Source organism: Mustelus asterias, unplaced genomic scaffold (assembly GCF_964213995.1).
Source record: "Mustelus asterias unplaced genomic scaffold, sMusAst1.hap1.1 HAP1_SCAFFOLD_1526, whole genome shotgun sequence".
NCBI lineage: Eukaryota > Metazoa > Chordata > Chondrichthyes > Carcharhiniformes > Triakidae > Mustelus > Mustelus asterias.
In genome coordinates, this window is record NW_027591471.1 from 62802 (window position 1) to 87996 (window position 25195).

Consider the following 25195-nt stretch of genomic DNA (forward strand, 5'->3'; position numbering starts at 1 on the left):
AGGGATCAGTGCTTGGTCCTCTGCTCTTTGTGATTTTTATTAATGACTTAGAGGAGGGGGCTGAAGGGTGGATCAGTAAATTTGCTGATGACACCAAGATTGGTGGAGTAGTGGATGAGGTGGAGGGCTGTTGTAGGCTGCAAAGAGACATAGATAGGATGCAAAGCTGGGCTGAAAAATGGCAAATGGAGTTTGACCCTGATAAATGTGAGGTGATTCATTTTGGTAGGACTAATTTCAATGTGGATTACAGGGTCAAAGGTAGGGTTCTGAAGACTGTGGAGGAACAGAGAGATCTTGGGGTCCATATCCACAGATCTCTAAAGGTTGCCACTCAAGTGGATAGAGCTGTGAAGAAGGCCTATAGTGTGTTAGCTTTTATTAACAGGGGGTTGGAGTTTAAGAGCCGTGGGGTTATGCTGCAACTGTACAGGACCTTGGTGAGACCACATTTGGAATATTGTGTGCAGTTCTGGTCACCTCACTATAAGAAGGATGTGGAAGCGCTGGAAAGAGTGCAGAGGAGATTTACCAGGATGCTGCCTGGTTTGGAGGGTAGGTCATATGAGGAAAGGTTGAGGGAGCTGGGGCTGTTCTCTCTGGAGCGGAGGAGGCTGAGGGGAGACTTAATAGAGGTGTATAAAATGATGAAGGGGATAGATAGAGTGAACGTTCAAAGACTATTTCCTCGGGTGGATGGAGCTATTACAAGGGGGCATAACTATAGGGTTCGTGGTGGGAGATACAGGACGGATATCAGAGGTAGGTTCTTTACGCAGAGAGTGGTTGGGGTGTGGAATGGACTGCCTGCAGTGATAGTGGAGTCAGACACTTTAGGAACATTTAAGCGGTTATTGGATAGGCACATGGAGCACACCAGGATGATAGGGAGTGGGATAGCTTGATCTTGGTTTCAGATAAAGCTCGGCACAACATCGTGGGCCGAAGGGCCTGTTCTGTGCTGTACTGTTCTATAATCTATAATCCACACTACCAAGTATCTTACCATTTGCCCAGTACTCTGTATTCCTGTTACTCCTTCCAAAGTGAATCACCTCACACTTTTCCACATTAAACTCCATTTGCCACCTCTCAGCCCAGCTCTGCATCTTATCTATGTCCCTCTGTAACCTGCAACATCCTTCCGCACAGTCCACAACTCCACCGACTTTAGTGTCATCCGCAAATTTACTAACCCATCCTTCTACGACCTCATCCAGGTCATTTATAAAAATGACAAACAGCAGTGGCCCCAAAACAGATCCTCGCGGTACACCACTAGTAACTGAACTCCAGGATGAACATTTCCCATCAACCACCACCCTCTGTCTTCTTACAGCTTGACAATTTCTGATTCAAACCGCTAAATCACCCTCAATCCGATGCCTCCGTATCTTCTGCAATAGCTTACCGTGGGGAACCTTATCAAACGCTTTACTGAAATCCATATACACCACAACAACTGCTTTACTCTTATCCACCTCTTTGGCCACCTTCTCAAAGAACTCAATAAGGTTTGTGAGGCACGACCTACCCTATTCCTTTCTAGATGATTATTAATCCTATCTCTTATAATCCTTTCCAAAACTTTGCCCACAAGAGAAGTAAGGTTCACTGATCTATAATTACCAGGGTTGTCTCTACTCCCCTTCTTGAACAAGGGGACAAGATTTGCGATCCTCGTCTTCTGGCACTATTCCTGTAGACAATGACGACATAAAGATCAAAGCCAAAGGCTCTGCAATCTTCTCCCTAGCCTCCCAGAGAATGCTAGGATAAATCCCATCCAGCCCAGGGGACTTATCCATTTTCACATTTCCAGAATTGCTAACACCTCCTCCTTATGAACCTCAATCCCGTCTAGTCTAATAGCCTGTATCTCAGTATTCTCCTCTTTAACCTTGTCTTTTTCGTGTGTGAATACTGACGAAAAATATTCATTTAGTGCCTCTCCTATCTCTTCAGACTCCACGCACAACTTCCCACTACTGTCCTTGACTGGCCCTAATCTTACCCTAGTCATTCTTTTATTCCTGACATACCTATGGAAAGCTTTAGGGTTTTCCTTGATCCTACTTGCCAAAGACTTCTCATGTCCCCTCCTGGCTCTTCTTAGCTCTCTCTTCAGGTCCTTCCTGGCTAACTTGTAACTCTCAAGCACCCTAACTGAGCCTTCATGTCTCATCTTTACATAAGTCTCCTTCTTCCTCTTCACAAGAGATTCAACTTCTTTAGTAAACCACGGTTCCCTCGCTCGACGACTTCCTCCCTGCCTGACAGGTACATACTTATCAAGGACACGCAGTAGCTGTTCCTTGAACAAGTTCCACATTTCAATTGTGCCCATCCCCTGCAGTTTCCTTCCACATCCTATGCATCCTAAATCTCGCCTAATCGCATCATAATTTCCTTTCCCCCAGCAATAACTCTTGCCCTGCCATATATACCTATCCCTTTCCATCGCTCAAGGAAACGTAACCGAATTGTGGTCACTATCACCAAAGTGTTCACCTACCTCCAAATCTAACACCTGGTCTGGTTCATTACCCAGTACCAAATCCAATGTGGCCTTGCCTCTTGTTGGCCGATCTACACACAGTGTCAGGAAACCCTCTTGCACACATTGGACAAAAACTGACCCATCTAAAGTACTCGAACTATAGCTTTGCAAACTATCCATTTGCCCGGATTAAACTCCATCTGCTGTTTCTCTGCCCAAATTTCCAATCTATTTATGTCCTGCTGTATCGTTTGACAATCCTCGTCACCGTCTGCAATTCTGCCAATTTTTATATCATCCGCAAACTTAATAAGAGCACCTACATTTTCCTCCAGATCATTTGTGCATACATATATATTATAAACAACAGAGGTCCCAGCACTGATCCCTGTGGAACACCACTAGTTACTGATCTCCATTCTGAAAAGCACCCTTCCACCATTGCTCTCCACCCTCTATGACCAAGCCAGTTCTGTATCCATCGAGTCAACACATCCCAGATCTATGAGACTTACCTTTTGTACCAGCCTGCCATGAGGGACCTTGTCAAAGGCCTTACTAAAGTCCATGTGGACATCCACTGTCTTTCCTTCAGCAATCATTCTCACCACCTTCTCAATAAAACTCAATCAAGTTGGTGAGACATGATCTTCCCCGCGCAAAACCATGGACTAACAAGTCCATTCATTTCCAAATGTGAATAAATCCTGGCTATTCTCCAACAGGTTCCCCACCACTGATGTCAGGCTCACCGGCCTATAATTTCCTGGATTATCTGTTTCCCTTCTTAAGGGGAAGCAGGGCAAGTTATTTTTATCCAAACCTATAAAGGAAAAGGGTAACTATGAGTGATAGGCCAGTTTGTTGCTTCCGGTGTGGGATGTGGGAATTCCTGGAAACACCTAGCCTCCCGGAGGACCACATTTGCGCCAGATGCGTGGAACTGCAGCTCCTGAGGGACCGTGTCACGGAACTGGAGCTGCAGATTGCTGACCTTAGTCTAGTCAGGGAGAATGAGAGACTAATAGACATGAGTTGTAGGCAAGTAGTTACACCGGGGCCTCGGGAGGAAGACACGTGGGTCACAGTTAGGAGGAGTAAAGGTCAGAAGGGTAGCGTACGAGAGAGTATCCCAGTGGTTGTCTCTCATACCAGGAAGGGCTCGGCTCTTAGGGAGCAATTAGTGGAGGGGTCACCTGTGGTTGTCCCCCTCCAAAACAGGTATATTGTTTTGGATAGTGTGGAGGAGGATGACTCTCCAGGGGTAAGCCACAGTGACCAGGTCATTGGCACACAGTCAGGCTCTGTGGCCTGGAAAGGAAAGAGAGGAATTAGGAGAGCAATAGTGGTGGGGGACGCGTCGGTTAGAGGCACGGACAGGAGATTCTGTGGCTGCGAACAGGACTCCAGGATGGTAGTCTGCCTACCTGGTGCTGGGGTACTGGATGTCTCCGAGCGGATAGGAGACATATTAAAAGGGGAAGATAAAGAAATGGATGTCATTGTACACATTGGTGCAAATGACGTCGATAGGAAGAGCAGGGGGATCCTACGAGAGCAATTCAGGGAGTTGGGAAATAGGCTAAAAAGTAGGGCCTCCAGGGTGGCAATCTCCATAAGACCATAAGACATAGGAGCGGAAGTAAGGCCATTCGGCCCATCGAGTCCACTCCACCATTCAATCATGGTTGATTTCAACTCCATTTACCCGCTCTCTCCCCATAGCCCTTCATTCCTCGAGAAATCAAGAATTTATCAATTTCTGTCTTGAAGACGCTCAACGTCTCGGCCTCCACAGCCCTCTGTGGCAATGAATTCCACAGACCCACCACTCTCTGGCTGAAGAAATTTCTCCTCATCTCTGTTCTAAAGTGACTCCCTTTTATTCTAAGGCTGTGCCCCCGCGTCCTAGTCTCCCCTGTTAATGGAAACAACTTCCCTACGTCCATCCTATCTAAGCCGTTCATTATCTTGTAAGTTTCTATCAGATCTCCCCTCAACCTCCTAAACTCCAATGAATATAATCCCACGATCCTCAGACGTTCATCGTATGTCAGGCCTACCATTCCTGGGATCATCCGTGTGAATCTCCGCTGGACCCGCTCCAGTGCCAGTATGTCCTTCCTGAGGTGTGGGGCCCAAAGTTGCTCACAGTACTCCAAATGGGGCCTAACCAGTGCTTTATAAAGCCTCAGAAGTACATCCCTGCTTTTGTATTCCAAGCCTCTTGAGATAAATGACAACATTACATTTGCTTTCTTAATTACGGACTCAACCTGCAAGTTTACCTTTAGAGAATCCTGGACTAGGACTCCCAAGTCCCTTTGCACTTTAGCATTATGAATTTTGTCACCGTTTGGAAAATAGTCCATGCCTCTATTCTTTTTTCCAAAGTGTACGACCTCGCACTTGCCCACGTTGAATTTCATCAGCCACTTCTTGGACCACTCTCCTAAACTGTCTAAATCTTTCTGCAGCCTCCCCACCTCCTCAATACTACCTGCCCCTCCACCTATCTTTGTATCATCGGCAAACTTGGCCAGAATGCCCCCAGTCCCGTCATCTAGATCGTTAATATATAAAGAGAACAGCTGTGGCCCCAACACTGAACCCTGCGGGACACCACTTGTCATCGGTTGCCATTCTGAGAAAGAACCTTTTATCCCAACTCTCTGCCTTCTGTCTGACAGCCAATCGTCAATCCATGTTAGTACCTTGCCTCGAATACCATGGGCCCTTATTTTACTCAGCAGTCTCCCGTGAGGCACCTTGTCAAAGGCCTTTTGGAAGTCAGGATAGATAACATCCATTGGCTCTCCTTGGTCTAACCTATTTGTTATCTCTTCAAAGAACTCTAACAGGTTTGTCAGGCACGACCTCCCCTTACTAAATCCATGCTGACTTGTCCTAATCCGACCCTGCACTTCCAAGAATTTAGAAATCTCATCCTTAACGATGGATTCTAGAATTTTGCCAACAACTGAGGTTAGGCTAATTGGCCTATAATTTTCCATCTTTTTTCTTGTTCCCTTCTTGAACAGTGGGGTTACAACAGCGATTTTCCAATCCTCTGGGACTTTCCCTGACTCCAGTGACTTTTGAAAGATCATAACTAACGCCTCCACTATTTCTTCAGCTATCTCCTTTAGAACTCTAGGATGTAGCCCATCTGGGCCCGGAGATTTATCAATTTTCAGACCTTTTAGTTTCTCTAGCACTTTCTCCTTTGTGATGGCTACCATATTCAACTCTGCCCCATGACTTTCCTGAATTGTTGGGATATTACTCATGTCTTCTACTGTGAAGACTGACGCAAAGTACTTATTAAGTTCCTCAGCTATTTCCTTGTCTCCCATCACTAGATTACCAGCGTCATTTTGGAGCGGCCCAATGTCTACTTTTGCCTCCCGTTTGTTTTTAATGTATTTAAAGAAACTTTTACTATCATTCCTAATGTTACTGGCTAGCCTACCTTCATATTTGATCCTCTCCTTCCTTATTTCTCTCTTTGTTATCCTCTGTTTGTTTTTATAGCCTTCCCAATCTTCTGACTTCCCACTACTCTTTGCCACATTATAGGCTCTCTCTTTTGCCTTGATGCATTCCCTGACTTCCTTTGTCAGCCATGGCTGCCTAATCCCCCCTCTGATAACCTTTCTTTTGTTTGGGATGAACCTCTGCACTGTGTCCTCAATTACTCCCAGAAACTCCTGCCATTGCTGTTCTACTGTCTTTCCCACTAGGCTCTGCTTCCAGTCGATTTTTGTCAGTTCCTCCCTCATGCGCCTGTAATTACCTTTATTTAACTGTAGAACCTTCACATCTGATTCTGCCTTCCTTCTTTCAAATTGCAGACTGAATTCTACCATATTAATCTCTGGGCTGCTCCCAATGCCTCGTGCCAGTGAGGCTAGGAATAGGGAGATAGTACAATTGAACGCTTGGCTAAAGGACTGGTCCAGGAGGGAGGGCTTCATTTTCCTGGATCATTGGGAAGTTTTCAAGAGAGGATGGCACCTGTACAAGAAGGACGGGTCACAACTAAATTGGAAGGGCACGAATATCCTGGCTGGGAGTTTTGCAAGTGCAGTTCGGGTGGGTTTAAACTAATATGGTAGGGGGGTGGGGATCAAAAAATTAGGTCCACAGGTGTAGAGGCTGGGGACGAGCTTGGGGCCAGGACAAGGCTGGCAAAGAAGAAGAGTACTCTGGGGGAGGATGACCTCACTGGGCCTGGAGGTCTGGAGTGCATCTACTTCAATGCAAGGAGCGTAGCAGGTAAGACAGATGAAATTAGGGCCTTAATGCTTACGAGGAATTTGGATGTAGTTGCGGTGACAGAGACTTGGTTGAAAGAGGGACAGAATTGGCAGCTGAATATTCCGGGGTACTAGTGTTTTAAGCGAGACAAAGGAGGGGCCAAAAGAGGTGGGGGAGTAGCAGTATTAGTTAGAGAACATATTACAGCGGTGCAGAGGGAGGACAATTCAGAGGGGTTGTGTAACGAGTCACTGTGGGTGGAGCCCAGAAACAGGAAGGGCGCAGTCACTATGTTGGGGGTATACTACAGGCCCCCCCAACAGCCCAAGGGAACTGGAAGTACAGATATGTCAGGAGATACTGGATAGGTGCAGGAAAAATAGGGTTGTTGTAGTGGGAGACTTCAATTTCCCTGGTATAGACTGGAAATCGCTTAGAGCTGGGACTCTGAATGGGGAGGAATTTGTAAAATGCGTACAGGAAGGTTCTTTGGAACAATATGTAGATAGCCCGACTAGAGAGGGGGCTATACTGGACCTCGTACTGGGGAATGAGCCCGGTCAGGTCTTCAAAGTTTCAGTAGGGGAACATGTGGCAAATAGTGACCACAATTCTGTTAGCTTTTGGATAGCGATGGAAAAGGATGAGTGGTGTCCCAAGGGTAAGGTGTTGGATTGGGGGAAGGCTAACTTTAGTGGGATTAGGCAGAAATTGGCAGCTGTTGATTGGGAGAGGCTGTTTGAGGGTAAATCCACATCTGGCATGTGGGAGTCTTTTAAGGAACAGTTGTTAGGGCTGCAGGACAGGCATGTGCCTGTAAAAAAGGATAGGAAGGGTAGGATTCGAGAACCGTGGATAACCAGGGAAATTGAGGGATTGGTCAAAAAGAAAAGAGAGGCGTACGTTAGGTCCAGGCAGCTAAAAACAGAGGGAGCTCTGGAGGAATACAAAGAAAGTAGGAAAGAACTCAAACGAGGAATTAGAAGGGCAAAAAGGGGTCACAAAATGTCCTTGGGCTGACAGGATTAAGGAGAATCCCAAGGCATTTTATTCATACGTTAAGAACAAAAGGGTTGTCAGGGAAAAAAATCGGACCTCTCAGGGACAAAAGCGGGGAATTATGCTTAGAGCCCAAAGAAGTAGGGGAGATCCTAAATGAATACTTTGCGTCGGTATTCACAAAGGAGAGGGATGTGTTGACTGGGAGTGTCTCGGAGGGGAGTGTTGAACCGTTAAAGAAAATCTCCATTACAAGGGAGGAAGTGTTAGGTTTTTTAGAGAATATAAAGACTGACAAATCTCCAGGGCCTGATGGAATCTATCCAAGGCTGCTCAGGGAGATGAGAGATGAAATCGCTGGGCCTCTGACGCAAATCTTTGTCTCGTCACTGGACACAGGTGAGGTCCCAGAGGATTGGAGGATAGCTAATGTGGTCCCGTTATTTAAGAAGGGTAGGAAGGATAACCCGGGAAATTATAGGCCGGTGAGCTTGACGTCCGTGGAAGGGAAGTTGTTGGAGAGGATTCTTAGAGATAGGATGTATGCGCATTTAGAAAGGAATAAACTCATTCACGATAGTCAGCATGGTTTTGTGAGAGGGAGGTCATGCCTCACTAACCTGGTGGAGTTTTTTGAAGCAGTGACCAGAATGGTTGACGAGGGAAGGGCTGTGGATGTCGTCCATATGGACTTTAGTAAAGCGTTTGACAAAGTACCTCATGGTAGGTTGGTGCAAAAGGTTGGATCTCATGGGATAAAGGGGGAGGTGGCTAGATGGGTGGAGAACTGGCTTGGTCACAGAAGACAGAGGGTGGTAGTGGAAGGGTCTTTTTCCGGCTGGAGGCCTGTGACTCGTGGTCTTCCGCAGAGCTCTGTATTGGGACCTCTGCTGTTTGTGATTATATAAACGATCTGGAAGGTGTAACTGGGGTGATCAGTAAGTTTGCAGACGACATGAAATTGGCTGGACTTGCAGATAGTGAGGAACATTGTCAGAGGCTACAGATGGATATAGATAGGCTGGAAATTTGGGCAAAGAAATGGCAGATGGAGTTCAATCCAGATAAATGCGAAGTGATGCATTTGGCAGAACCATAAAGGGTGTAGATGCGCAGAGGGACCTGGGTGTGCAAGTCCACAGATCCTTGAAGGTGACGTCTCAGGTGGAGAAGGTGGTGAAGAAGGCATATGGCATGCTTGCCTTTATAGGACGGGGCATAGAGCATAAAAGTTGGGGTATGATGTTGCAGATGTATAGAACGTTGGTTCGACCGCATTTGGAATACTGCGTCCAGTTCTGGTCGCCACACTACCAGAAGGACGTGGAGGCTTTAGAGAGAGTGCAGAGGAGGCTTACCAGGATGTTGCCTGGTATGGAGGGGCTTAGTTATGAGGAGAGATTGGGTAAACTGGAGTTGTTCTCACTGGAAAGACGGAAGATGAGGGGAGACCTAACAGAGGTGTATAAAATTATGAAAGGCGTAGATAGGGTGAACGGTGGGAAGCTTTTTCCCAGGTCGGTGGTGACGTTCACGAGGGGTCATGGGTTCAAGGTGAAGGAGGGGAAGGTTTAACACGGATATCAGAAGGACATATTTTACACAGAGGGTGGTGGGGGCCTGGGATGCGCTGCCAGGCAAGGTGGTGGAGGCGGGCACACTGGGAACGTTTAAGACTTATCTAGATAGCTATATGAACGGAGTGGGAATGGAGGGATACAAAAGAATGGTCTAGTTTGGACCAGGGAGCGGTGTGGGCTTGGAGGGCCGAAGGGCCTGTTCCTGTGCTGTATTGTTCTTTGTTCTTTTGTTCTTTGATAAACAAAGGAACATTGGTCATTCTCCGGTCCTCTGGAACCACGCCTGTGGCCAACGCGGATGCAAAGATATCTGTTATGGCCCCAGCTGTTTTCTCGCTTGCCTCCCACAGTACCCTGGGATAGATCCCATCCGGCCTTGGGGACTTCTCTACCTTAATGCATTTCGAGGCACCCAACACTTCCTCCTTCATTATATTGACCTGCCCCAGAGTATTCACACACCCTTCCCTAACCTCAACATCCCTCATGTCCCTCTTTGGTAAATACCAATTCAAAGTACTGAAAGAACAAAGAAAAGTACAGCACAGGAACAGGCCCTTCAGCCCTCTAAGCTGATCATGATGCCCTAACTTTAAAAAAAATCCTTCTGCCCTTACTCAGTCCGTATCCCTCTACTCCCTCCCTATTCATGTGCCCATTCAGAAGCCTCTTAAATGTTGCTAATGTGCCTGCCTCCACCACCTCCTCTGGCAGCGCGTTCCAGGCACCACACTCGCCGCACATCTATTTCCCCCTCTCACCTTGATCCTGTGCCCCCTTGTAATTGACACTTGCACCCTGGGAAAAAGTTCTTTGAGTATTTCACAACACCAGGTTAAAGTTTGGACTTTAACCTGGTGTTGTGAGACTTCTTACTGTACCCACCCCAGTCCAACCGCCAGCAACTCCACATCAAGAGTATTTCACCCACTTCCTCTGGCTCCACACAAAATGTGGAGATGCCGGCGTTGGACTGGTGTAAACACAGTAAGAGTTTTAACAACACCAGGTTAAAGTCCAACAGGTTTATTTGGTAGCAAATACCGTCAGCTTTCGGAGCGCTGCCCCTTCGTCAGATGGAGTGGAAATCTGCTCTCAAACAGGGCACAGAGACACGAAATCAAGTTACAGAATACTGATTAGAATGCGAATCCCGACAGCCAACCAGATCTTAAAGATACAGACAATGTGAGTGGACGGAGCATTAAGACAGGTTAAAGAGATGTGTATTGTCTCCAGACAGGACAGCCCGCAAGTCCAGGAGGCAAGCTGTGGGGGTTACTGATAATGTGACATAAATCCAACATCCCGGTTTAGGCCATCCTCATGTGTGCAGAACTTGGCCAAAGGTTTCTGCTCAGCGACTCTGCGCTGTCGTGTGTCGTGAAGGCCACCTTGGAGAACGCTTACCTGAAGATCAGAGGCTGAATGCCGTGACTGCTGAAGTGCTCCCCCACAGGAAGAGAACAGTCTTGCCTACAATCACCAGGCAAGACTGATCTCTTCCTGTGGGGGAGCACTTCAGCAGTCACGGGCATTCAGCCTCTGATCTTCAGGTAAGCGTTCTCCAAGGCGGCCTTCACGACACACGACAGCGCAGAGTCGCTGAGCAGAAACTGATAGCCAAGTTCCGCACACATAAGGACGGCCTGAACCGGGATGTTGGATTGTCACATTATCAGTAACCCCCACAGCTTGCCTCCTGGACTTGCAGGCTGTCCTGTCTGGAGACAATACACATCTCTTTAACCTGTGCTTAATGCTCCCTCCACCCACATTGTCTGTATCTTTAAGATCTGGTTGGTTGTAGGGATTCGCATTCTAATCAGTATTCTGTAACTTGATTTTGTGTCTCTGTGCCCTGTTTGAGAGCACATTTCCACTCCATCTGACGAAGGAGCAGCGCTCCGAAAGCTTATGGTATTTGCTACCAAATAAACCTGTTGGACTTTAACCTGGTGTTGTTAAAACTCTTACTGTGTCCACACAAAATCCCCTTCTTCTATGCTTGAGTGGGCCTACTCTTTTCCTGGCTACCCTCTTGCTTCTAATATTTGTATAAAATGCCTTGGGATTCTCCTTAACCCTGCTGGACATTTCATGCCCTCTTTTACCATAAGACATAGGAGCAGAATTAGGCCACTCGGCCCATCGAGTCTGCTCTGCCATTCAATCATGGCTGATATTTTTCTCATCCCCATTCTCCTGCCTTTTCCCCATAACCCCTGATCCCCTTATTAATCAAGAACCTATCTATCTCTGTCTTAAAGACATTCAATGACTTGGCTTCCACAACCTTCTGCGGCAAAGAGTTCCACAGATTCACCGTTCTCTGGCTGAAGAAATTCCTCCTCATCTGTTTTAAAGGATCGTCCCTTTCGCCTGAGCTTGTGCCCTCTGGTTCTAGATTTTCCTACTAGTGGAAACATCCTCTCCACGTCCACTCTATCCAGGCCTCGCAGTATCCTGTCAGTTTCAATAAGATCCCCCTTCATCCTTCTAAACTCCAATGAGTACAGACCCAGAGTCCTCCTCTTAGCCTTTTAGCCCTCCTTACTTCCCGTTTTCAAGGGGTTTGCCTGTTTTTAGTTACTGAGACCTTACTTAGGCTTCCTTTTTTCAGACGAAGCTGACAGAGGGTTGTGGACACTCCATTTCTGAATTTCGTTAAGACTGAGATAGACAGATTTTCAAGGGCTATGGGGAACAGATACTGGGGAGTCGGTGGCACAGTGGTTACATGACTGGACTTGTCAGAGTTCAGAAAGAGACTAATGGGCCCACCAAGCCTAAACCGACAACAATCCCACCTGGGCCCGATCTCTGTAACCCAAAGTATTTACCCAATTAATCTCCCTGACATTAAGCAGCCATTTAGCATGGCCAATGCACCTAACACTCACATCACTGGACTGTGGGAAGAAACCAGAGCACCCGGAGGAAACCGAAGCAGAAACAAGGCACACAGTGTGGAGTTTGCACATTCTCCCTGTGTCTGCGCGAGTTTCCTCCGGGTGATCTGGTTTCCTCCCACAGTCCAAAGATGTGCAGGTTAGGTTGATTGGCCATACTAAATTAAAACTCGTGTCAGGGATTAGCAGGGTAAATGTGTGGGATTACGGGAATAGGGCCTGGGTGGGTTGGGGTCAGTGCAGACTCAATGGGCCGAATGGCATCCTTCTGCACTGGAGGGATTCTATGAAGGAGAATGTGCAAATTCCATGCAAACAGTGACCCGAGGCCTGAATTGAACCCAGCTCCCTGGCGCTGTGAGGCAGCAGTGCTAACCACTGTGCCACCATGCCGCCACAGGTCCCTGGCGCTGTGAGGCAGCAGTGCTAACCACTGTGCCACCATGCCGCCCCAGGTCCCTGGCGCTGTGAGGCAGCAGTGCTAACCACTGTGCCACCATGCCGCCCCAGGTCCCTGGCGCTGTGAGGCAGCAGTGCTAACCACTGTGCTACCGTGCTGCCCTGGGTCCCTGGCGCTGTGAAGCAGCATCAAACGTAGAAAAGCTACAGCACAAACAGGCCCTTTGGCCCACAAGTTGCGCCGAACATGTCCCTACCTACGAAGCTTACCTATAACCCTCTATCTTACGAACTTCCATGAACCTATCCAAAAGTCTCTTAAAAGACCCTATCGAATCCGGCTCCACCACCACTACCGGCAGCCGATTCCACGCACCCACCACCCTCTGAGTGAAAAACATACCCCGAACATCTCCTCTGTACCTACTCCCCAGCACCCTAAACCTGTGACCTCTTGTGGCAACCATTTCAGCCCTGGGTAAAAGCCTCTGAGAATCCACTCTGTCAATACCTCTCAACATCTTATACACCTCTATCAGGTCACCTCTCATCCTTCGCCTCTCCAAGGAGAAAAGACCTAGCTCTCTCAACCTATCCTCATAAGGCATGCCACCTAATCCAGGCAACATCCTTGTGAATCTCCTCTGCACCCTTTCTATGTCTTCCTTTCTGTAATGAGGCAATCAGAACTGGGCACAGTACTCCAGGTGGGGTCTGACCAGGGTACTATACAGCTGCAGCATTATCTCCCGATTTCTAAACTCAATTCCTCTATTGATGAAGGCCAGTATTCCATACGCCTTCTTAACCAGACTCTACCTCCGACGCTGCTTTGAGTGTCCTATGAACCCGGACTCCAAGATCCTTCTGATCTTCCACACTGCCAAGCGTCCTACCCTTAATATTACATTCTTTCATCCTATTCGACCTGCCAAAATGAACCACCACACACTTATCTGGGTTGAACTCCATCTGCCACTTCTCCGCCCAGTCTTGCATCTTATCTATGTCTCGTTGCAACTGCTGACATCCCTCCACACTATCCACAACACCACCAACCTTTGTGTCATCAGCAAACTTGCCAACCCATCCTTCCACTTCCTCATCCAGGTCATTTATAAAAATCACAAAGAGCAAGGGCCCCAGAATAGATCCCTGGGGCACTCCACTGGTGACCGACCTCCATGCTGAAAAAGACCCATCTACAACCACTCTTTGCCTTCTGTGGGCAAGCCAGTTCTGAATCCACAAGGCAATGCCCCCTTGTATCCCATGCCCCTTCACCTTCTCAATAAGCCTTGCATGGGGCACCTTATCAAACGCTTTACTGAAATCCATATAAACTATATCTACCGCTCTTCCCTCGTCTATGTGTCTAGTTACATCTTCAAAAAATTCAATTAGGCTCATAAGGCATGATCTGCCTTGGACAAAGCCGTGCTGGCTATTTCTGATCATACTATTCCTCTCCAGATGTTCATAAACCCTGCCTCTCAGGATCTTCTCCATCAACTTACCAACCACTGAGGTTAGACTCACTGGTCTATAATTTCCAGGGCTATCTTTTCTCCCTTTCTTGAATAACGGAACCACAGCCGCAATCCTCCAGAACCTCTCCTGTCTCCATTGATGACGCAAAGATCATCGCCAGGGGCTCAGCAATCTCTTCCCTCGCCTCCCACAGTAACCTGGGGTACATCCCATCCGGTCCCAGCGATTTATCTAACTTGATGCTTTTCAAAAGCTCCAACACATCCTCTTTCCTAATGTCCACATGCTCCACCTTCTCAGTCCACTGCAAGTCTGCACTGCAACTACCAAGATCCCTTTCCACTGTGAATACTGAAGTAAAGTATTCATTGAGCACCTCTGCTATTTCTACCGGTTCTATACGGACTTTCCCACCGTCACATTTGATAGGTCCTACTCCTTCACATCTTATCTTCTTGCTCTTAACATACTTGTCGAATGCCTTGGGGTTTTCCTTTATCCTGTCTGCCAAGGCCTTCTCATGACCCCTTCTTGCTCTTCTAATTTCCCTCTTAAGTTCCTTCCTACTAGTTGTATATACTTCTAGATTTCTAACATTACCAAGCTCCCTGAACCTTTTGGAGGCTTTTCTTTTCTTCTTGACTAAGTTCGTTACAGCTTTCGTGCACCATGGTTCCTGCAACCTACCAGAACTCCCCTGTCTCATTAGAACGTTGCTGTGCAGAGCTCCAGACAAATTTTCCTTGAAAATTTGCCACATTTCTTCTGTACATTTCCCTGAGAAAACCTCCTTCCAATTTATGCCTCTAATTTCCTGCCTAATAGCCTCATAATTGCCCTTACTCCAAATAAACACTTTTCGAGCTTGACTGATCCTATCTCTCTCCAATGCTAATGTAAAGGAGATAGAGTTATGATCACTATCCCCAAAATGCTCTCCCACTGAGAGATCTGACACCTGCCCAGGTTCATTCCCTAATACCAAATCAAGTACAGCCTCTCCTCTTGTAGGCTTATCCACATACTGTGTCAGGAAGCCCTCCTGAACACACCTAACAAACTCCTCCCCATCTAAACTCCTTACCCTAGGGATATTCCAATCGATATTTGGGAAATTAACATCTCCCATCACGACCACTCTGTTATTATTACATCTCTCCAGGATCTGCTTCCCAATCTGCTCCTCCACATCCCTGCTACTATTGGGCGGCCTAAAGAAAACACCCAGTAAAGTTATTGACCCCTTCCTGTTCGAACCTCCACCCACAGAGATTCCGTAGACAATCCCTCTGTGGCATCCATCTTTTCTTCAGCCGTGACACTATCCCTGATCAACAGTGCCCCTCCCCCACCTCTTTTGCCTCCTTCCTTGTCCCTCCTGAAACATCTGAAAAAAGCAGTGCTAACCACTGTGCCACCATTCTGCCCTGGGACCCTGGCACTGTGAGGCAACAGTGCTAACCACTGTGCCACCATGCCGCCCCAGGTCCCTGGCACTATGAGGCAGCAGAGCTAACCACTGTGCCGCCGCGGGTCCCTGGCGCTGTGAGGCAGCAGTGCTAACCACTGTGCCGCCGCGGGTCCCTGGCGCTGTGAGGCAGCAGTGCTAACCATTGTGCCACCAGGCTTGTACTCTGGGAACATGGGTTCTCATCGCCCATGGCAGCTGGTGAAATTTAAGTTCAATTAATAATTCTGAAATATAAAACTCGTCTCAGTATTGGTGACCATGACAACTCTCATCGACGGCTGTGAAACTCCATCTGGTTCATCCATATCATTTAGGGAATACTTAGAACACTTGGAATATTGTGTACAGTTCTGGTCACCCTCTTATAGAAAGGATATTATTAAACTAGAAAGAGTGCAGAAAAGATTTACTAGCATGCTACCGGGACTTGATGGTTTGAATTATAAGAAAAGGCTGGATAGACTGGGGCTTTTATGTCTGGAGCTCAGGAGGCTGAGGGGTGATCTTATAGAGGTCTTTAAAATAATGAGGGGCATAGATGCCGCATAGGGCGGCACAGTGGCACAGTGGTTAGCACTGCTGCCTCACAGTGCCAGGGACCCCGGTTCAATTCCCAGCTGTGTGGAGTTTGCACGTTCTCCCCTGTCTGCGTGCGTTTCCTTCGGGTGCTCTGATTTCCTCCCACAGTCCAAAGATGTGCAGGTTAGGTGAATTGGCCATGCAAGAGAGATAAAAATGCTCCAGAGGGGATATTTTTTCACACAGAGGATCGTGAATGTCTGGAATGAGCTGCCAGAGGCAGTAGTAGAGGCAGGTACAATTTTGTCTTTTAAAAAGCATTGAGGCAGTTAGATGAGTAAGACGGGTATAGAGGGATATGGGCCAAACGCAGGGAATTGGGACTTAGTGGTAAAATGTGGGCAGCTTGGACAAGTTGGGCCAAAGGGCCTGTTTCCATGCTGTAAACCTCTATGACTCTATGAAGGAAATCTGCCATCCTTTCCTGGTCTGGCCTACACGCGACTGCAAATCAACAACAATGTGGTTGACTCTTCCTGCCCTCTAAAACAGTCTTGCAAGTCACGCAGTTCAAGGGCAATTCGAGATGGACAACAAATGCTGGGCTCGTCAGAGATGACCACATCCCAAGAAAGAACAAACAAAAGTGACAAAGAGGAGTTAAAGCCAATGGTCAGCCATGATGATATTAAATGGTGGCTTAACAGGCCACATTGTCCACTACTGCTCCTCTATCTTATGTTCACACATTGATAACCAAAACACACGCACACGAACATGCCCACACATCTGCAGTAGCTGGAAGCAGGCCAGTTTAGCTGTTTCGTACCTTGTAGAGTGTCTGGGGTAGTCTTTCCTGGTGGGAGAATCTGGTCTCCCGGTGCAGCTTGGTGACTCTCGGGATCCATCCACACTCCTCGCTTCCTCTGACAATAAAAAACATCAATTGCTCCGATAAAGCAAGTAAGAAGGCAAGCCAAGTATCACAATTACCGAGTTAAGACTCCAGGTTAACGAGATTCACAAACCCATTCCCAACACACGAGCCCCCTGCCACAATCTTGATCTTACCCAGCACTTTCCTGCTCCTCTCAATGGCAGTCCGACGAGTCTGTTCAAATATCGCCTCCAAGTCAAAGGTTCTGGCTTTCTTCCCTGGGAGAAACAGCAACAAATTACATTTGTTTAGTCTTACTTTAACATAACACAACTGCTTAAGTGTTTCAAAAACAGAAAATGCTGGAAAATCTCAGTAGGTCTGAAAGCATCTGCAGAGAGAGAATAGAGCCAACGTTTCAAGTCTGGATGACCCTTCATTCGAGCTCTAATTTTTTCTTGCCTCTACGTGGTCCATACCCCTCTATTCCCTGCCTATTCATGTATCTATGATGTGGAGATGCCGGCATTGGACTGGGGTAAACACAGCAAGTCTAACAACACCAGGTGAGGTATTGGGGAAGGTATCAGGGTCAAGGGTGGGTACTGGTAGACAGGAAGGTGGGTTGAAGTGTGTCTACTTCAATGCAAGGAGCATCCGGAACAAGGTAGATGAACTTGGGGCGTGGATTGGTACTTGGGACTACGATGTTGTGGCCATTACGGAGACGTGGGTAGAACAAGGACAGGAATGGTTGTTGGACGTTCCGGGGTATAGATGTTTCACTAAGTGTAGGGAAGCTGGTAAAAGAGGTGGAGGAGTGGCATTGTTAATCAAGGATAGTTTAACGGCTGCGGAAAGGCACTTCGTGGGGGATCTGCACACTGAGGTAATATGGGCTGAAGTTAGAAATAGGAAAGGAGCGGTCACGTTGCTAGGAGTTTACTATAGGCCCCCAAATAGTAATAGAGATGTGGAGGAAGAAATTGCTAAGCAGATTATGGATATGTGTGGGGGTCACAGGGTAGTTGTCATGGGGGACTTTAACTTTCCAAATATTGATTGGAACCTTTGTAGGTCAAATAGTTTGGATGGGGCAGTTTTTGTGCAGTGTGTGCGGGAGGGTTTCCTGACACAATATGTGGATGGGCCGACTAGAGGTGAGGCCACATTGGATTTGGTACTGGGAAATGAACCGGGCCAAGTGTTAGATTTGGTTGTGGGAGAGCAATTTGGAGATAGTGACCACAATTCGGTGTCTTTTGTAATTGCAATGGAGAGGGATAGGGCCGTACGGCAGGGCAAGGTTTACAATTGGGGGAGGGGTAATTATGATGCGATTAGGCAAGAATTAGGGGGCATAAGTTGGGAACAGAAACTGTCAGAGAAAGGAACTAATGAAAAGTGGAACTTTTTCAAGGAACAAATACTGGATGTCCTTGATAGGTATGTTCTTGTCAGGCAGGGAGGAAATGGCCGAGTGAGGGAACCATGGTTCACAAAAGAGGTGGAATGTCTTGTGAAAAGGAAGAGGGAAGCTTATGTAGGGATGAGGAAACAAGGTTCAGATGGCTCGATTGAGGGTTACAAGTTAGCAAGGAATGAGCTGAAAAAGGGGCTTAGGAGAGCTAGGAGGGGACATGAGAAGTCCTTGGCGGGTCGGATCAAGGAAAACCCCAAGGCTTTTTACTCTTATGTGAGGAATAAAAGAATGACCAGGGTGAGGTTAGGGCCGGTCAAGGACAGTAGTGGGAACTTGTGTATGGAGTCAGTAGAGATAGGCGAGGTGATGAATGAATACTTTTCTTCAGTGTTCACCAAGGAGAGGGGCCATGTTTTTGAGGAAGAGAAGGTGTTACAGGCTAATAGGCTGGAGGAAATAGATGTTCGGAGGGAGGATGTCTTGGCAGTTTTGAATAAACTGAAGGTCGATAAGTCCCCTGGGCCTGATGAAATGTATCCTAGGATTCTGTGGGAGGCAAGGGATGAGATTGCAGAGTCTTTGGCGTTGATCTTTGGGTCCTCGCTGTCCACGGGGATGGTGCCAGAGGACTGGAGAATGGCGAATGTTGTTCCTCTGTTTAAGAAAGGGAATAGAAATGACCCTGGTAATTATAGACCGGTTAGTCTTACTTCGGTGGTTGGTAAATTGATGGAAAGGGTCCTTAGGGATGGGATTTACGACCATTTAGAAAGATGCGGATTAATCCGAGATAGTCAGCACGGATTCGTGAAGGGCAAGTCGTGCCTCACAAATTTGATAGAATTTTTTGAGGAGGTAACTAAGTGTGTTGATGAAGGTAGGGCAGTTGATGTCATATACATGGATTTTAGTAAGGCGTTTGATAAGGTCCCCCATGGTCGGCTTATGATGAAAGTGAGGAGGTGTGGGATAGAGGGAAAGTTGGCCGATTGGATAGGTAACTGGCTGTCTGACCGAAGACAGAGGGTGGTGGTCGATGGAAAATTTTCGGATTGGAGGCAGGTTGCTAGCGGTGTGCCGCAGGGATCAGTGCTTGGTCCTCTGCTCTTTGTGATTTTTATTAATGACTTAGAGGAGGGGGCTGAAGGGTGGATCAGTAAATTTGCTGATGACACCAAGATTGGTGGAGTAGTGGATGAGGTGGAGGGCTGTTGTAGGCTGCAAAGAGACATAGATAGGATGCAAAGCTGGGCTGAAAAATGGCAAATGGAGTTTGACCCTGATAAATGTGAGGTGATTCATTTTGGTAGGACTAATTTCAATGTGGATTACAGGGTCAAAGGTAGGGTTCTGAAGACTGTGGAGGAACAGAGAGATCTTGGGGTCCATATCCACAGATCTCTAAAGGTTGCCACTCAAGTGGATAGAGCTGTGAAGAAGGCCTATAGTGTGTTAGCTTTTATTAACAGGGGGTTGGAGTTTAAGAGCCGTGGGGTTATGCTGCAACTGTACAGGACCTTGGTGAGACCACATTTGGAATATTGTGTGCAGTTCTGGTCACCTCACTATAAGAAGGATGTGGAAGCGCTGGAAAGAGTGCAGAGGAGATTTACCAGGATGCTGCCTGGTTTGGAGGGTAGGTCATATGAGGAAAGGTTGAGGGAGCTGGGGCTGTTCTCTCTGGAGCGGAGGAGGCTGAGGGGAGACTTAATAGAGGTGTATAAAATGATGAAGGGGATAGATAGAGTGAACGTTCAAAGACTATTTCCTCGGGTGGATGGAGCTATTACAAGGGGGCATAACTATAGGGTTCGTGGTGGGAGATACAGGACGGATATCAGAGGTAGGTTCTTTACGCAGAGAGTGGTTGGGGTGTGGAATGGACTGCCTGCAGTGATAGTGGAGTCAGACACTTTAGGAACATTTAAGCGGTTATTGGATAGGCACATGGAGCACACCAGGATGATAGGGAGTGGGATAGCTTGATCTTGGTTTCAGATAAAGCTCGGCACAACATCGTGGGCCGAAGGGCCTGTTCTGTGCTGTACTGTTCTATGTTCTATGTTCTATGTTAAAGTCCAATAGGGACCTGGCACTATGAGGCAGCAGTGCTATCCACTGTGCCACCATGCCGCCCCGGGTACCTGGCGCTGTGAGGCAGCAGTGCTAACCTGTTGGACTTTAAACCTGTTGGACTTTAACCTGGTGTTAAGAACATAAGAATATAAGAACATAACAAAATAGGAGCAGGAGTAGGCCATCTCGCCCCTCAAGCCTGCCCCGCCATTCAATAAGATCATGGCTGATCTGAAGTGGATCAGTTTCACTTACCCGCCTGATCCCCATAACCCCTAATTCCCTTATCGATCAGGTATCCATCTATCCGTGATTTAAACATATTCAACAAGGTAGCCTCCACCGCTTCAGTGGGCAGAGAATTCCAGAGATTCACCACCCGCAGAGAAAAAGTTCCTCCTCAACTCTGTCCTAAACTGACCCCCCTTTATTTTGAGGCTGTGCCCTCTAGTTCTCGTTTCCTTTCTAAGTGGAAGGAATCTCTCCACCTCTACCCTATCCAGCCCCTTCATTATCTTATAGGTCTCTATAAGATTCCCCCTCAGCCTTCTAAATTCCAACGAGTACAAACCCAATCTGCTCAGTCTCTCCTCATAATCAACACCCCTCATCTCTGGTATCAACCTGGTGAACCTTCTCTGCACTCCCTCCAAGGCCAATATGCCCTTCCGCAAATAAGGGGACCAATACTGCACACAGTATTCCAGCTGCGGCCTCACCAATGCTCTGTACAGATGCAGCAAGACATCTCTGCTTTTATATTCTATCCCCCTTGCGAGAAAGGCTAACATCCCATTTGCCTTCTTGATCACCTGTTGCACCTGCAGACTGGGTTTTTGCGTCTCATGCACAAGGACCCCCAGGTCCCTTTGCACAGTAGCATGTTGTAATTTTTTTCCATTTAGATAATAATCCAATTTGCTATTATTTCTTCCAAAGTGAATAACCTCGCATTTGTCAACGTTATACTCCATCTGCCAGATCCTCGCCCACTCACTCAGCCTGTCCAAGTCTCTCTGCAGACCTTCTACGCCCTCCACACGATTCACTTTTCCACTTATCTTTGTGTCGACAGCAAACTTTGTTACCCTACAATCAGACCCCTCCTCCAGATCGTCTATATAAATGGTAAATAGTTGAGGCCCCAGTACCGATCCCTGCGGCACGCCACTAGTTACCATCCACCAACCAGAAAAGCACCCACTTATTCTGACTCTCTGCTTCCTGTCGGATAGCCAATCCACGCTAACACCCTACCCCCAGCTCCGTGTGACACAATCTTCTTCAGCAACCTTGTGTTGTTAGACTTCTTACTGTATTCATGTATCTATCCAGATGCCTCTTAAATACTGTTATAGAATCTGCTTCCACCACGTCCTCCGGCAACATGTTCTAGGCATTCACCACCCTCTGCGTGAAAAACTTGCCCCTTACATCTTCTTTAAATTTTCTCCCTCTCACTTTCAACCTATGGGGCTAGATAGTCAACACCTTTTCCCAAAGGTAGGGGAGTCTAAAACTAGAGGGCATAGATTTAAGGTGAAAATGGAGAGAAGAAGGTTAAGAGGATCTTAATAGAGGCATACAAGATGATCAGAGGATTAGATAGGGTGGATAGTGAGAGCCTTTTTCCTCGGATGGTGTTGGCTAGCACGAGGGGACATAGCTTTAAATTGAGGGGTGAAAGATATAGGACAGGTGTTAGAGGTAGGTTCTTTACTCAGAGTAGTAAGGACGTGGAATGCCCTGCCTGCAGCAGTGGTGGACTCGTCAACGTTGAGAGCGTTCAAGTGGTTATTGGATAAACATATGGATGATATTGGAATAGTGTAGATTAGAGGGGCTTTAGATTGGTACCACTGGTCGGCGCAACATCGAGGGCCGAATGGCCTGTACTGCGCTGTAATGTTCCATGTTCGAAACAAAAGGGTCCAGAGGGGCAATTTTTTCACACAGAGGGTGGTGAGTGTCTGGAACAAGCTGCCAGAGGTCGTAGTAGAGGCGGGTACAATTTTGTCTTGTAAAAAGCATTTAGATAGTTACATGGGTAAGATGGGTATACAGGGATATGGGCCAAATGCAGGCAATTGGGACTAGCTTAGTGGTTATAAAAAAGGCAGCATGGACAAGTTGGGCCAAAGGGCCTGTTTCAATGCTGTAAGCCTCTATGACTCTATGCCCCCAAGTAATTGACCCTTATGAATGGTGGCACAAGCTCAAAGAACCAAATGGCCACTTCCTGCTCCACTTTTCTATGTTTCTATGATCCCTGTGGTACACCACTCATGACATCTTGTCAACCTGAAATAGACCCATTTATGTCTACTCCTGCTCTTTGCTTTGTATTCGCTGGTAAGTCGTCGCACAACACCAGGTTAAAGTCCAACAGGTTTATTTGGCAGCACAAGCTGGCATCTCCACATCATTGTATCCATGCAAATATGTTACCCCCATACCAGTTTCAGAAATTTTACTCTCACCATCCCACACAGATGCCTCCCACTCATGTCATTGTAGCCACTCACCAAACCCGGAGAATCCCATTACGGCCCCGATGTCAGGATCAGTCATCTTGATCGCAGCTGAAAACCAAGAATAAAAAATTCTAATCATCAGGAAATGTGCTCTCCCCAGAACCGCTCTCCCTCTCCCTACGACTCTCACCAACTTTTATAGGTGCACCATAGAAAGCATTCTTTCTGGTTGTATCACAGCTTGGTACGGCTCCTGCTCTGCCCAAGACCGCAAACAACTACAAAAGGTTGTGAACGTCACCCAATCCATCACGCAAACCAGCCTCCCATCCACTGACTCTGTCTACACTTCCTGCAGCCTCAGCGAGGCAGCCAGCATAATTAAGGACCCCACGCACCCTGGACATTCTCTCTTCCACCTTCTTCTGTCGGAAAAAAGATACAAAAGTCTGAGGTCACGGACCAACCGACTCAAGAACAGCTTCTTCCCTGCTGCTGTCAGACTTTTGAATGGACTTACCTCGCATTAAGTTGATCTTTCTCTGCACCTTAGTGATGACTCTAACACTACATTCTGCACTCTTTCGTTTCCTTCTCTATGTACGGGATGCTTTGTCTGTATAGCGCGCAAGAAACAATACTTTTCATTGTATATTAATGTACATGACAATAAATCGAATCAGAATCTCCTTTTCTTCCCCAGCCCGGAGCCGGTTCCCCTGGCGCTGCTGCTGCTGCTGCAGGGCCCAGGACAGGCAGCAAGATGGAGACTCCGGCCCTGCAATCAGGCCGCAGTTGGAGCCCAGACTCTGCAGCCTCCCCCCCCACCCACTCCTGGATAAGAATGGTTCGATCAAGCAGACACAGCATGGATTCATGAAGGGAAAGTCGTGTTTGATGAATTTACTGGATTTTTAAGAAGATGTGACTCGTGTGTTGACAGAGGGGAACCGGTGGACGTGGTGTTTTTAGATTTCCAGAAGGCATTCGATAAGGTGCCTCACAAAAGATTGCTGCAGAAGATTGGGGTACACGGAGTTGGGGGTAGGGTGTTAGCGTGGATTGGCTATCTAACAGGAAGCAGAGAGTTAGAATAAATGGGTGCTTTTCTGGTTGGCAGTTGGTGACCAGTGGCGTGCCGCAGGGATCGGTGCTGGGGCCTCAACTGTTTACCATTTACATAGATGATCTGGAGGAGGGGACTGAGTGTAGGCTATCAAAGTTTGCTGATGACACGAAGATGAGTGTGAAAGCGAATTGCGTGGAGGACACGGAAAGTCTGCAGAGCGATTTGGATAGGCTGAGCGAGTGGGCGAGGATCTGGCAGATGGAATATAACATTGGCAAATGTGAGGTTATCCACTTTGGAAGAAATAATAGTAAATTGGAATATTATTTAAATGGAGAAAAATTACATCATGCTACTGTGCAGAGGGACCTGGGGGTCCTTGTGCACGAATCGCAAAAACTCAGTCTGCAGGTGCAGCAGGTGATCAAGAAGGCGAATGGAATGTTGGCCTTTATCACGAGAGGGATAGAATATAAAAGCAGGGAGGTCTTGCTGCAACTGTACAAGGTACTGGTGAGGCCGCAACTGGAGTAGTGTGTGCAGTTTTGGTCCCCTTATTTGCGAAAGGATATATTGGCCTTGGAGGGAGTGCAGAGAAGGTTCACCAGGTTGATATCGGAGATGAGGGGTGTAGCTTATGAGGAGAGATTGAACAGATTGGGTCTGTACTCGTTGTAGTTTAGAAGGATGAGGGGGTGATCTTATAGAGACATATAAGATAATGGAGGGGCTGGATAGGGTGGAGGTCGAGAGATTCTTTCCACTTAGAAGGGAAACCAGAACTGGAGGGCACAGCCTCAAAGTAAGTGGGGGCCGGTTCAGGACAGAGTTGAGGGGGAACTTCTTCTCTCAGAGGGTAGTGTATCTCTGGAATTCTCTGCCCAGTGAAGTGGTGGAAGCTATCTCGTTGAATATGTTTAAATCACGGGTAGATAGATTTCTGATCGATAAGGGAATTAGGGGATATGGGGAGCAGGCGGCTAAGTGGAACTGATTAGCTTCAGATTAGCCATGATCTTGTTGAATGGCGGGGCAGGCTCGAGGGGCTAGATGGCCTATTCCTGCTCCTATTTATGTTCTTACGTTCTCTCCCTCCACTTCCCCCCTCCCCTCTCTCCCTCCCCCCTCCCTGTTCCCTCCCCTCT

The 25195-nt window shown here is 47.4% G+C and overlaps 1 protein-coding gene across 1 annotated transcript in view; it reads right to left on the reverse strand.

Annotated features, from left to right (window-relative positions):
* Window positions 1-23085, reverse strand: part of LOC144488398 (WD repeat-containing protein 70-like) — a gene marked incomplete at its 3' end in the record, with an annotated part of 75778 nt that extends 52693 nt beyond the window's left edge. The window contains exons 1-3 of the mRNA XM_078206471.1: window positions 23033-23085; window positions 17203-17286; window positions 16961-17057 (exon numbers count right to left, since the gene is read on the reverse strand). Of these exons, the coding sequence (XP_078062597.1) occupies window positions 16961-17057; window positions 17203-17286; window positions 23033-23078 (227 nt within the window). The remainder of the gene's footprint in view (window positions 1-16960; window positions 17058-17202; window positions 17287-23032) is intronic.
* Between the last annotated feature and the right edge of the window lie 2110 nt (window positions 23086-25195).